The sequence below is a fragment of the Octopus sinensis genome, linkage group LG2 (genome assembly GCF_006345805.1).
Source record: "Octopus sinensis linkage group LG2, ASM634580v1, whole genome shotgun sequence".
Classification (NCBI taxonomy): domain Eukaryota; kingdom Metazoa; phylum Mollusca; class Cephalopoda; order Octopoda; family Octopodidae; genus Octopus; species Octopus sinensis.
Genome location: NC_042998.1, coordinates 146,554,301 through 146,568,515, shown reverse-complemented (window position 1 = coordinate 146,568,515; position 14,215 = coordinate 146,554,301). Strand labels below are relative to the sequence as shown.

The 14,215-nt window shown below is 34.2% G+C and overlaps 1 protein-coding gene across 1 annotated transcript in view; it reads left to right on the top strand.

Annotated features, from left to right (window-relative positions):
- The window catches only part of LOC115232434 (diacylglycerol lipase-alpha), a 241,456-nt gene extending 227,606 nt beyond the window's left edge, over positions 1–13,850 (top strand). The window contains exons 15-17 of the mRNA XM_029802306.2: positions 2,543–2,730; positions 2,883–3,015; positions 10,105–13,850. Coding sequence (XP_029658166.1) covers positions 2,543–2,730; positions 2,883–3,015; positions 10,105–11,268 — 1,485 coding nt within the window. The 3' untranslated portion in view covers positions 11,269–13,850. The remainder of the gene's footprint in view (positions 1–2,542; positions 2,731–2,882; positions 3,016–10,104) is intronic.
- The last annotated feature ends 365 nt before the right edge of the window (positions 13,851–14,215 follow it).

The window sequence follows — 14,215 nt, the reverse complement described above, 5'->3', positions numbered from 1 at the left end:
TATTAGAAATATGATGATATTGTTTGGCAGATCACTGCTAGCAATCATCCATGCTCACAACAGAAGATTCAATTCTTTCTTCTCCCACTTTGGTGCCATCTTAATTTTTTAAGCCCAGGTTGTATAAAACATTAAGTCAAACCCAAAAGCCTTCTTTCATTGTGCCAAAGAAACAGCCTAGTATGCTGCAAGATAGGACCCCTCTTCCAAAAGGATGGCTCCCTCACAGATAGTCCAACAAGGATCAGTGAGGTACTGAATGACCAGTTCAAAAGTGTCTTTACCACCCCGTTGGAACACAGACAAGTGAACGAACCAGTGGACTTCTTTGCTGCCTCACCTATAACTAGCGAGGCAGTTACGATGGAATACATCAACATTAGTGAAGAAGATATACTTCTAGCCATAGATGAGAGAGAGAGAGAGAGAGAGATTTATATATATATATATATATATATATATATATATATATATATATATATATAGAGAGAGAGAGAGAGAGAGAGAGAGAGAAATAGATAGATAGATCAAAACAGTTTGATTCACATCCATTGGTACTCCAAAGGTCTCAAGCATTATGCTAGTCTCGGCAATATTGAATTTGTTTTTATCCATACATGTAACTCCTGGAAAATGTGTTGAGTGCCCTTCTTTTGTTTGTCCACTCACTTGTGTGTATAAATATATATATATATATAATATATATATATATATATATATATATATAGCCACAGGAATGTTTGTGTAGTAAGAAGTTTGCTTCCCAACCATATGGTTCAGGGTTCAGTCCCACTGCATGGCACTTTACGCAGGTATCTTCTACTATAGCCTCAGGCTGACCAAGGCTTTGTGAGTGGATTTTGTAGATGGAAACTGAGAAAAGTCTATCATATATATGTGCATGTATATATCTATGTGTGTGTGTGTTTCTGTGCTTGTTTTTGTCCCCCACAACCATTTGACAACTATCACTGGTTAGTTTGGCAAACGATACCAATGAAATATGTATCAGGATTTTAAAAAAATAAGTGGCTATGCTGCCTAGTATAGGCAGAATAGCCACAGTCTAATGACTGAAACAAGTGGAAGATAAAAGTTATATGTCATAACAACAACCAAAGCTGAATGTATTGGGTCATCCCATAAATAATGCGGTTTTTTTATACTTCTTTTATTTTTCAAAATTAAGATAAACAAAGTTCTTTATTAACCAAAAATATAGTCTCCTTTATTTTTTACAATGCTCTTCCATCTATATGATAGACTTGCAAGGCTTCTCTTCCAAAAAAAAGAAAAAACACTCCTCCAGTACTCTTCTGACTTCATCTACAGAATTCATATTTTTTCTGTCCAAATGATTTTGAATACTTCAGAATAATTTGGTAATCAAATGAGACAAATATGGTGGGTGGGTGGGGCATCATTTCTCACTCAAACTGCTCCAGCCTTTGGAATGTCATCTTTATTGCATGTGACTGAGCATTATCCTAAAGGAAGAACACCTTTCATCTTAAAACCAAAGATGGTTGTTTGTCTTCTAGTACTGACTTAAGCTGCTCATGCTGCTTGGAGTAAATCTCCTTTGTTATCATTTGGCTTGTGTTTAAAAGTTTAAAGTGGACTAAACCTTACATATTCCACCAAACAGATAACAACACTTTATGTGTGTGAAGACCTTCTTTAGCCTGGGGTGCCAGTGTTTCTCTTTTCGCTACCCACTGTCTTTGGTGCTTAACATTTTTGTAGAGAAACCATTTCTCATCACCAGTTACTTTTCAGTCCAAAAGAGGTTTATTCATGAGACATGACAGTAAAGATGAGCACAGATTCACTCTGTGTGTACAATTAGATTCAGAAAGTTTGAGGAACCTATTGACCCAATTTGCTGACTTTTCCAATGGCACACAGGTGTCAGTCAATGGTTGAATGACCAAATCCAAGCTTCACTGCTAGTTCCTCAACAGTTATGATGGGATTTTGTTCCATCAAGGTTTGTAGGACATCCTCGTCAGGCTTTACAGATCTTCCAGGATGAGGCCCATTTTCTAGGCTATAGTTTCCGGCTCAGAATTTCTGGATCCAACATTGATACTGGCTTACATTTACTGTCTGATCCCCTTATACTGTGTTAATATTCTTCGCACTTTACGTTGCATTGTTGCCTTTACTGAACTCATAAAGCAAAATATGCCTAATATGCTCCTTTGTCACTTCCATTATAGCTTTGCAAAAAATTACAGTTAAAATTGAACTGCACTCTTCAAAATCGCACTAAGAATAAGGACAAGGTGAAATAACTACCTGCTTTTATAGCAAGTTGATGCAGATAGTTTATCCTGTACCCCTCTGACTTTTAGTTCATGCAATTGAAAAAAACTGCATTATTCATAGGATGGCCCAATATTAATGCATGAGAAGCTAAGAAAAACATGGAAGCTTTAATAAATATAAACCTGATAAATACATATATTTCATGTTAATTTATGTAACAAAGGCACATTTCCTTCTATTGTTGTATAACTAATGTATTTTTATATTTCAGTGGAAGATTATTACAAAGAGTATGATGTGCTGCCTTCCAGATAACACTGATAATATACTCCAAGGTAAACTAGAGCGCAATGCTAGATTGCATCCTTTTGACAGTGGTATTGGCCTGTCAGCTCACAACCCTCTTTTTCTACCAGGAAAAATTATTCACATTGTTCGCAGTCATCCTGTCATCAAACGGTAAGCTTTCGAATTTATTTTCTTCTTTTCATGATTGGTAATTATTGATTTTAACAAAAATAGAAGCTGATTATATTTAAACAGTTATTTTCAAACATACTCTGAAATAACACAGTATATTCATTTATAAATATTTCTTCCCCTATTACTAGGTCTCGATGTAAACCAAGTTCACCAGTTTATCAAGCAATCATTGCTGAAAATAGTGACTTTGAGCAGGTGTTGGTCTCTCCTACCATGATAAATGATCATTTCCCAGATAATGTATTAGATGCTCTCAGGAAGGTGAGTTTTTAGTTTACTCTCTGATATGAGTTTACCATGGCATTTGGGAATAATATAACAAACTCATGATAACTACCAAATACTTTGTTTCCATGAAAAAAATCATCATCCCATCGTCATTTAATGTCCTTGTTCCATATAGGCATGGGTTACACAGTTTGGCAGGATGTGATAGGCCCAAGGACTGCATCATGCTCCAGTATCTGTTTTGACATAATTTCTATTGCTGGATGCCTTTCCTAGTTCTAACCACTTTACAGTGTGTACTGAATGTTTTTCTATGCCACTAGCAGTAGTGAGGTCACCATGCAACTTGCAAGATGACAATCCCTCAAGGAGACAGTTTTATGCTTGGAGAGGAAGTGCAAAAGTATGGGAGAAGGGCTCAGAGTAGGTTCCTTGCTGTAGATTAGTTACTTGGCTACTTATATTTTAGAAGAGAGGGTTGGCGGGATCATGTAGAGCTGGAAAGATATAAAAATAGTAGTAGTGAAGTGTCTGGGTGGATCCTCAAGGTACAAGGTGGATAGAAGTGAATGGGACTGACAGAAGTGTAGTTAGGTAGAGGTTGTAGGGGAAGGGGAAGTACTTGATGGCTGTAAAGATTATGTAGGGTTGAGATATTAACAGCAAAGTCATTTCCTGTTAATACCAGATCATCAATACTTGACATCATTGATATTTTTAATCATTTAGGTAACACTAAGCTTCCCTACACAGTATCTCCTCCAGTGCTCTCTGAAGGAGGTACTGTACCAACTTCTGTGCTACCCAACATGAACCAATATACCTTACCCAACCTTCCACCTGATATCCCTGACCTCAAGCTTCTACATCCAACCTTCACCATCAACAGTGCTGCAAACTTACAGATAACTGGATATGCCCCTCTTCAAGCAGTGCCAATGATAAAGATTGAACTTAGCACTTCAAGTTAACAAAACACACATCAGTTATATAGTACTCTCAATGTTTATAATAAACTTGATGTTGGCATGGCTGTGTAGTTTACTTCCCAACCACAGGTATCTTCTACTATATCCCTGGGCTGACTAAAGCCTTAAGAACAGATTTAACAGATTGAAACAAAGAAACCTGTTATTGTGTAGTAGCAGCAGTAGTAGTAGTAGTAGTTGCTGCTGCTGCTGTTGTTGTTTATTAGAAAAATCAGGCTCGTGGCCTTTTAGGATTAGTGGAACTTGAAGTATAGAATTCAGTGAGACAGTTCAATCATGTAATCAAAGTTTCTTTGCTTAACTTATAGTGTTGGTCATTGATTTGAGAACATGCATGTTTATAATTTAGTTCTAAAGTTGATGTACACACATTGTAACAATATAGAATATGGAGATTTGTTCATCCACAAAATTTACTACCTTTTATTTCATGATTTCATACAGCATATTTTCTTGGCTATTATGACCTACTCGTGTTCCCATTGCAAAGAGTATGGGCTGCTGCACATGTAACCAGGCAAAATTATGCCTTGTTGCATGTGCAACTACCCATACTCTATTTCTTTATTACCCACAAGGGGCCAAACATAGATGGGACAAACAAGGACAGACATAGGTATTAAGTCGATTACATCGACCCCAATGCGTAACTGGTACTTAATTTATCGACCCCAAATATTTATCAACTCTATGCAGTAGAAACACATCTAGGTCATAATAATCATGAAAATATACTGTATGAAATTGTAAAATAAAAAGGAATTTTGTGATGAACAAGTCTCCATATTGTATATCATTATAATTATTGCTAATATACACTCCAGATAATCTATCCAAAGAAGCAAACATGGAATTATCTATCAGAGGAATTTACAGCATTAGTGACAACTCATAGTAGTCATAGGCGTTAAATACTAATCAATGTTGTTGGCTGTAACCTGGAACATAACTGAGAGCTACCACTGTATCTACCTGGATAATATATCCTCTAAATTCACATTAATATATATATATATATATATTGCAGAAGTAACAGAGTAACTCAAAGTTCAAGAGTTTTGTATGTTGGCAGTGCTAATGCACAAAACTCTCAGACATTGAGTCACTCTGCTTCTGCTAAATATTAATAAAAATATACATAAACTCATATTTTGAGTTTTATTTTTCCTGTTTGAATCAACATACCTTTATATATATATAGCAGATATCTACTAAAACAGAAACATAAAATGGACCCATAGCTGCGTCTCAGTTATGAGCGTGGAACCCTGATAATCTATTACACCATTTACTCAGTGTACCTATTCGTTCAGAGAGAGAGAGAAAGGCAGTGCTCCAGCATGGCCGCAGTCAAATGACTGAAACAAGTAAAAGAAGATATAATGTCCAAAGTACATTCTTGAAGTTTTAAGACATCTTTAGGAGGGGCAGTTATAACTAACTTAGATTATTGTAATTTTAGAATATCATTACTATACAGCTTATAAGCTGACTTTTCAGTATTCCAGATTGAAGATGGCTGTAACAGCACTTCCAACACACCCTGCTAAACACTGCTTGTTACAGCTGACTAGTTTACAGAATGCAATCTGGGACATTTGGAAGCTCCCTTAGTAATAAAGTTTTGTGTTAAACTGGGCAAAAATACTATAGTAACTTATGAAATGTTTCAGACTCCTAAAAGATTAATCTTTTCATTGGCGCAAGACGTTCAAGGATAGTAGAGGCAGTGAGAGATGATGAGAGGTGTGGGAGGAAGTGGGACATCAAAACATCACAGCTATTTGAGAAAATTTGTAATTTTTTAGATGAAAACTGTAAATAAAGAATAAGCATACAATTTGGAGTTGGTGTATTAACCATACACAGAATCATTCATGAAGATCTGAACGTGCACAAAATTTTTGCTAAGTCTGGTCCCTGTGACAGGCATCTTGATAAGCAATTACTTGTCAGAGATGGGCATCAAAACTTCACCTTTCCTACAGTCCAGAGCTTACTTCCTGTGACTTTTGGCTGTTCCCCAAGCTGGAGTAGAACCTCAGGGGCAGTTGCTTTGAAGAGAAAGGAGGCGGTGACAAGGGTCCTGGACACCTTCACTTTGGAATACTTCCATGGAGCCTTCATGAATTGGCTGGAGTGATACAATTCTGAAGGAGAGTAGAGTTATGTACTTCTTTGAAATTAATAAATATCTCTCCTGAAAAAAATCTGAAAACTTCTTGAATGCACCTCGTATGTTTATGTGTGTGCATGGAGGTGTTAGTGTCTCCATGTCTTGATATCATGTGATGGCTATAAACAGGTGTTACTGTCAATTCAAGCAGTATCATTTATTTCCGGTCTTTCATGAAAACATTTGGGGAAGTATTACGTTACTTGGAAATAGGTGAAGGATGGTAACAGGATGAACATTTGGCTATGGAAAATCTGACCCATGCAAGCATGGAAAAGTGGACATTAAAACGATGATGAGGATGTACATTCTAGTATGGCTGTGTAGATTATAAGCTTGCTTTGCAACCACCTAGTTTCAGGTTCAGTCCCTCTTGGACTAGTGTCTTTTACTATAGCCCTTGGCCAACCAATACCTTATAAGTGAATTTGGTAGATAGAAACTGTGTGCATATATATATAGAGATAGATAGATAGATAGATATACGTGTGTGTGTGTGTTTATCTCCCCACCCACCATTTGACAACTGGTACTGGTTTGTTTACAGCCCTGTAACCTAGCAGTTCAGCAAAAGAAACTGATAGAGTAAGTACCAGACATAAAAAGTACTGAGATTGATTTATTCAACTTAACTTTGTGAGGTGGCGCCCCAACATGGCCACAGTCCAATGACTGAAACAAGCAAAAACTGAGTATCTCAACCATAGCACATTGATACATCAATTGCTTGTTATGACTCATCAACCACTCAAATCTAATGTTTTTTTGTTCTGACAGATATAAAGTTCTATCAGACTCACATCTGCTTGAGTCATACATTTATATCTTACTTTAAACATTATGTTGGTGGTGGGAGGAAGTGAAGTGGCAAGAATTGTTAGCACATTGGCAAGAATGGTTTGTGACATTTGTTCCAACTCTCTTCACTCTAAGTTCAAATTCTACTATGACTTGTCTTTTGGGGATAAATACAAAAAGAAAACCGAAGACAATAATTTGGTGGAACTGACTGAGGGTCATAATGGATACCTTTCAATATATATTCTGGTTCTTTGTAGTCTAACAGCAACCCCTGCAAGTGATTCCAAGCTGTAGCTGCCCAAATTGATGATTTTTAGTGGCATGGAGAATGGGAGACTTAGAAGAATAAAAATATAGCTCTACTTACAATTAAATTAATATCTTTTATGATGAAATATATGACAGGATTCCACACACTATCTACCAATTCTACTCCTAAGACTATGATACAAGACACTTGCCCAAGCCAAGTTACTGTATTGTGGGATCAAGCCTGGAACTATGTGAATATGAAACAAAGTCCTTAACCATATGGCCATGCCAGCATCTATACTTTAACCAATTTTTCTGCCAAATTAAAGACATCAGTTGTTGTTGTTGGGAGTTGTGGGGTGGGTTATAAATAATTTTATGTTTTTGCTTACATTTGCTGCAAAATAAGTTTTCTTTTATCCAACAATTATATTTCTTTAATGTAAATTATAGCTTTTCCCTTTGCTCAATTCTGTTGTTAGGACTGGATTCTGTGTTCTTTTCTTCCTGTCTTTAGTATTTCTTTTCTTCATATAATCTATTGGATATTTTCTTTATTTATTTTTCTGATTTTTTTTTAGTTCTGAAGCATATACACATATATATGTACATACATACATACATACACACATATACAAACACAAACATATATATACTCACACACACACACACATATATATATATATATATATATATATATATATTAATCAATTTAGGGTAGCAAAAAATTCAGTAAAAATTTATCGCTACCAGCGGCCTAATGGAAAAGAGAAAATAGTCAAAGACTAAATATGTATAAATATAACAATTTAGGAATGGCCTAAACAGGCCATTCGTCCACCAGAAAGAGCAGCCATAACTCCAACCGCCAAATATATTTACACACTCACATAACCCCTATTTTGTTTTTACATCTCATTTTTCTCTTCAACACTTCAATTGTCCCATTGTTCACCTTCTTTCATGCTATTTCTTATACATGGTTTCCTTCTATGGCTATCTTTCCCTCCTCTAAGATGTTGTTTCTATTGTCTCTAAACATTCCTTCCCTCCTGCATCTCTTCCTTTACATAATAATCAATACTTCCTTACTTATAATCTTTCTTTAAAGTATCTTTTATACTTCTTTTTGCTTTAACTCATTCATTACTTCACCCAAAGCTTTTATTTAATCATTGCAGGATTTTTGTAACAACAACAAAAAAATAACATCAATAATAGCAATATTGTCAATAATAATAATAATAATGATGATAATGATTTCTTTTGTAAAATTTTGTTGATTTAATAATAGTTTGATTCAGATACAAGGCTAGAAAATTTTTTTCATCTCCTGAAAGGATGAAAGGCAAAGTTGACCTTGGCAAGAATTAAACTCGGAATGTAAAGAGGTGGAAGAAGTATTGCATGGCATTTTATACAATGCTCTAATTGTTCCTATCTATCATCCTAATAATAGTAATAATAATAACAATAATAATAATAATAATAATTTTGGCACAAGGCCAACAAATTCATCGGTACATACTATATCAACCCTGAAAGAATGAAAGGCAAAGTTGACTGCAAAACTTTTTCTTTTCTAATAATTACTTCTGATTTTGACACAAGGACAGTAATTTTTGAAGGGAGGTTTTCACAATGCATTTTATCTTTTACTTGTTTCACTCATTGGACTGCAACCATGCTGTAGTGCCACCTTGAAGGGTTTAGTCAAACTGACTCCAGCGTTAATCATTTCTGTCAGTCTTTTTTGCCAAACTGCAAAGTTACAGGTGACATGAACAAACCAATGCTAGTTATCAAGCAATAATCAGGAGAAACACACAACAGGCTTCCATACAGTTTCCATCTACTGAATTCTCTCAAAAAGACATTGGTCTACCTCAGGTAATAGTAGAAGACACATTGGACAAAATGCTTAAAAATATTTCTTCCAGCTCTTTATGTTTTGAATTTAAAAACCACCAAGATCAAATTTGCCTTTCATCTTTATGGGATTAACAAAATAAAGTACCAATTAAATACTGGGGTTAGGGTAATTGATTTATCTCATCTCCTTAAAACTGCTGGCCTTGTGCCAGAATTAAAATCATTTCATATTATCTTGTTCAGGATATTTTTTCAAACTCTCACATCAAGTACAATACATTTTCTCACAATATGACACAATATGGTTTTCACCAGAAGTCTCTCTATAATGAGGACTGCATCAAAGCCCATACCAGTCATACTTCATTATTGTACAAATTTTATCAACTCCTCATTCCACTTTAAGAGAAAAGTGAAGATGGGGGGTTTGTCTGTGTCATTGTCATTGTGTCTGTTGTTTTTCTTGTAGCTTCTTTTATTCTTGTTGTTGTACCTCTTGCTGTTTTTACCGAGATAATTATTCTTGTTTTGCTATCATGGTTGTTCTTGTTGTTGGTCTGTTACATTGCACCTTCTTTTTGGTCTGGTCTTTGAGCTGCCAAACCTTTGGGATTTGGAGGTCACACAGCTGGTTCTCTGTCCCAATCTGCTTTCTGTTTGTTGACCTCATCCCCCCCTCCACTCTTTGCCATTTTTCACACACTTTCTTCTCATTTTTGACATCTTTCTTTTTCAGCATTTGAGCATTTTTTTTCCTGCTTTTGTTTTTTGGGGAAGAACACTTCTTCCTGAGCTCCTTTGTATTGAGGATTTTGCTGTTCTGGTTTAGGTGGAATTTTGCTCAGGGTGGGGAAGTAGAATTAATATAGTTATCTTTTTGTTAATGTTAATAAAAACAATATTTTCTGTAGAAATTTACAAAGCTTTAAATTTTTATTTCTAAAAAAAAATGTTTCCTTTTTTTCTTTTATCTCTGAATGATCTCTTTAAATTTATTTATTTAATTATGTTTTTGTGTTTTTTTATCATTAGGTGCTTATTAACGTAGGGCCAATAAAACCTAACCGGAAATTACCTGATTCTGAACGCAAAACCAAATTATGTGAATTACCATCCATCACTGCAGCAGATGTTTGTGTTAATACTTGCAACTCTTGTGTTGAAACAACTTTCTCAAGTCCAAATCTTCAAGATATTCCAAGTCCATCTGATCCAGATTTAACAATATCCCCTCCACCTCTGACTTGGGACCAAGTAGCAGAACAAAACATTCGAAAACTTGAATATGCTCGAAGTATACATCTAAGCAATCCCCTTACAAATGAATTATTGAATCTCAGTTTGTTAAGAGACAGAGCTGAAGCACCTTTAGCAAGTCCAGAGCCTTCAATTTCAGAATCTTCAAGTGCTGCTTCTTTGAAAGCTAGCGCCCCTATAAATAGATATAGTTTCCATAAAGCAATTTATGGTTTCCAAGATCTCAAGTCTATACAGCAATCGCCATTACCCAAAACGCGTACTGGTAGCTTTTCTTGTTTTAGAAATGAGGAACCTTCCAGTAACGAACAATCCCCAGACACTTGCAAGGAGGAAGAAAATTTTAATAATAACAATAATAACAATAACAATAATAATAATGAACCTGAAAAGGTTGACATAATAAAAGACAAAAGACCTGAGAGTGTTACCATTGTATCATCTACGGAATCAAACCATATTTGTGATAAAACCAATGGACATGTTTGCTTAGATATTGAAGGCAAGTTATTGCAACAGAGCCAAAAAGTTGGAGATGAAATTGCATTGGATTCTAGAAGGTTAACAAGAAAAGGATCAGAAAAAAATGACAGCAATGCCTTTTTACCTCACAATAGAATAGTTAGCTCTGACAGAACTAGCTCTGTTGCCTGCATGCCTCTTCCAACCCCCAAACCTCTTTTCCAACATACAGGATCTGAATCCTTTTTGCAAAACATTGTACCCCGACATGTCATGCGACGGTCAACAGAACAAATGGATTTTAAGGCCTTAAAAGATGATACAACACTATTTGAAAGTCCTAAAAGGACAGCCCCTGTTCCCAAACCTCCCCGACATATCCCTGTGAAATTGCCATCCAGTTTACCACGGGTTTCAATTCTTAGTTCTACTGGTGAAGAAGAATCTGAAAGAAGACATTCATTTCCTAGGCTTTAAATCTATCAATTAATATCAATTATTAATTGATATGAATTGTTATAATTTAAATACAAATTAAAGCAATAGCAATGAAAAGATATTGAGTTTTAAAATAGAAAGGGGAAGAAAATAATTTATTACACTCTTTGGGTTTTAAATTAAGTTTTAAAACCCAATTTTACTCACTAATATATCATCATGTCTTTATTTACAGATATCAACAAAAACCTAGGTAGACTTATAGAACTACAAACACCAAATTTAATTTTAACTTCAGATAGGACCTGGGGTTTTATTTTACTTTTAAACATGACTCAGCAGTAGTTTAAGTCTGTGATTTCTTATCTCCAGCTTGCAATATTCCATAAAAGTTACTGAAAAATCAAAGATAATTTAATACACACCATTGGAAAATTTGGGGTAAAAATATATTTAAAAACAAATAAGAAGTGTAATCTTGATACTAAAAGGAAACTAAGTTCTTTCTACAAATTTTAAATGTTACATATATAGTTTTTTTTTTCTTTTTAGCTCATATTGTTGTATCATTCTAAAATATTATTTTCAGATTTAAGAAGTTTCAAAGAAAAAAATTGTTTGAATAAATAAAAAAAATTATATTTGAAAAAATTTGTCAAGCAGATATTGACAACAAATTTAGTAAGTATATATATATGTGTGTATATATATATGTCTGTGTGTATATATATATATATATATATATATATATATAAGACAGTGATCGTCAAATAAATTTGATTGCAGGTTATTAATCTAAGACATAGCACAACTGCCTGGCATCTTTTCTAATCTAATCAGCATAATTCTTCAGTATGTCCAATTTACAACTCTACCTCAAGTGCACTTTTCTTTGTATTCAATTCAAAATCTCAATGATGCAATGCCTATTTCACCAACAGTCATCTTCTAGATGACCAAGGCATGACAAACACATCAGTTTCAAAATTCAACAACTGTTTTATCATATTTTATTTTTTGTTTTAAACCTAAACAACAAACAATCTTAAAACGATTTTTATTTATATTTTTTACCATTTTTTGTATTTGTTTTTGTCCATTTATGTTTTTTTTTTTTGTTTCCTTCATTTCATGATGCCCTGTTCTAAATAAATGTATATCATATGTTTGCACTGTCACCAATTTCAAATTACAAAAGTATTAATACCCATTAAATGATATTGAATCAGAAGATTTTTGCTCAAAGATAGACTTTGTTGAATATAAAAAGATTTTCAAATAAAGGGATTATAGATTATCAACTACATGGTCATAAGTCTCAAGTATCAACTCACTTCATCAGTTTATGGATGTTACTAAGATAGATACTCATCATCTCATTAGCTGTTAACCATATAGACGTCTTAAGATGTCTAATAATTAATACAAAGACTATATACAAATAAAAGTTTTGCGGAACAGACTGGATAATAGAACTCAATACATGAGTTTATATATTTTTAATCAACAAAAAGGTGATGGTCTAGAGTTGCATGCATAGCATTTATCAAAATGTGTTAAACTCTTGATCCTAGATTTAATCTCAGATCAGCTTTGAGTAAGAAAAACAATGGCCAAAGAAATTCCAGTCATGACCTTCCCATCATTTATTTAGATCTAGTTTATCTAGAACTACATTGACCATCAAATGCTTCTCCATTTTTAAGATGGTACAGTGTAATATGATAGCTATTTAGTTACTATTTCTTACAGGTCAGACAATCTTGTAAAGTCACCCTCCAACAGCAGAACTATCATCATCATCTACTATAGCAGTAAATGGTAGGTTATACTATTACTTCTCATTAATTTCATTGCTTATCTCCAATACTTAATGATATTTATTGATCTTAGAATAATTAGAGACACTAAATTAAAACTGAAAATTCAAATACAAATCCTGAAAGACCTAAATTTAATACTTTTGCAATAATTTTCTTTCTTAATAATACAGTGTTGTACAGATCAACAGTAACCCTTCCTCTTTTAAAATGAGTATTTCTCACTTTGAAGTGACATGTGCTTAGTTTAGAATTGCTAATGACACTTTGAAGTGACATGCACTCACTTTGAAATTGCTAATCTTAGTTTTAAATGACGTGCTCACTTTGAAACCTTTTGTCCCACTGTATTTTGTTTAGAATTGCATGTCACCCTTCAAAGTGGTGTGTGTTTTATTCTGAAATAGCTAATCATTCTTTGAAATTATATGCAAGCACTTTGGGAATGCTATTCTCACTTTGAAGAGTTGTATACTCACTTTAAATTGTAAACACTGTAGTAAAAAAAAAAGACAAAAAATGCAGACATGAATTAAAACATGAAAGTAAAAATGTAATCAACAAACTCTTAATAAGCTAGCATTTTAACTAAGGACAGAAGCATTATCTTACTAGCTGCTTTTAAACTAGGAACAGACTAATCAGATTTGACTAGCCTTTAAACTAAGAAAAGAAGTATCACATTACATATAACTGGGATGTCATGAAGTGGCATTCAAAATTGGGACATTAAGTAGTATCAAGAGACAATATTTCTGACTGGAGGGTTACAACTGGAATATCACAATACACTATAATATTTGCCTACACTCACGGAGTGGTTGGCGTTAGGAAGGGCATCCAGCTGTAGAAACATTGCCAAATTAGACTGGAGCCTGGTGCAGCCTTCTGGCTTCCCAGAACCCCGGTCGAACTGTCCAACCCATGCTAGCATGGAGAACGGACGTTAAACGACGATGATGACGATGATGATTAAAAGTCACAACTAAGGTGAGACATGATACTTTCTGCCATTAAATGAAAATGACAACATTCTGCATTTTCAGGTTACGTCACTGAAATAACTAGATTATTAAAACTGTATTACAACATATCAGAATTTAATACTTATAAGCAAAATATCAAAGCAGGATATATCATAGCATTAATTGGATGTTGTAATATAT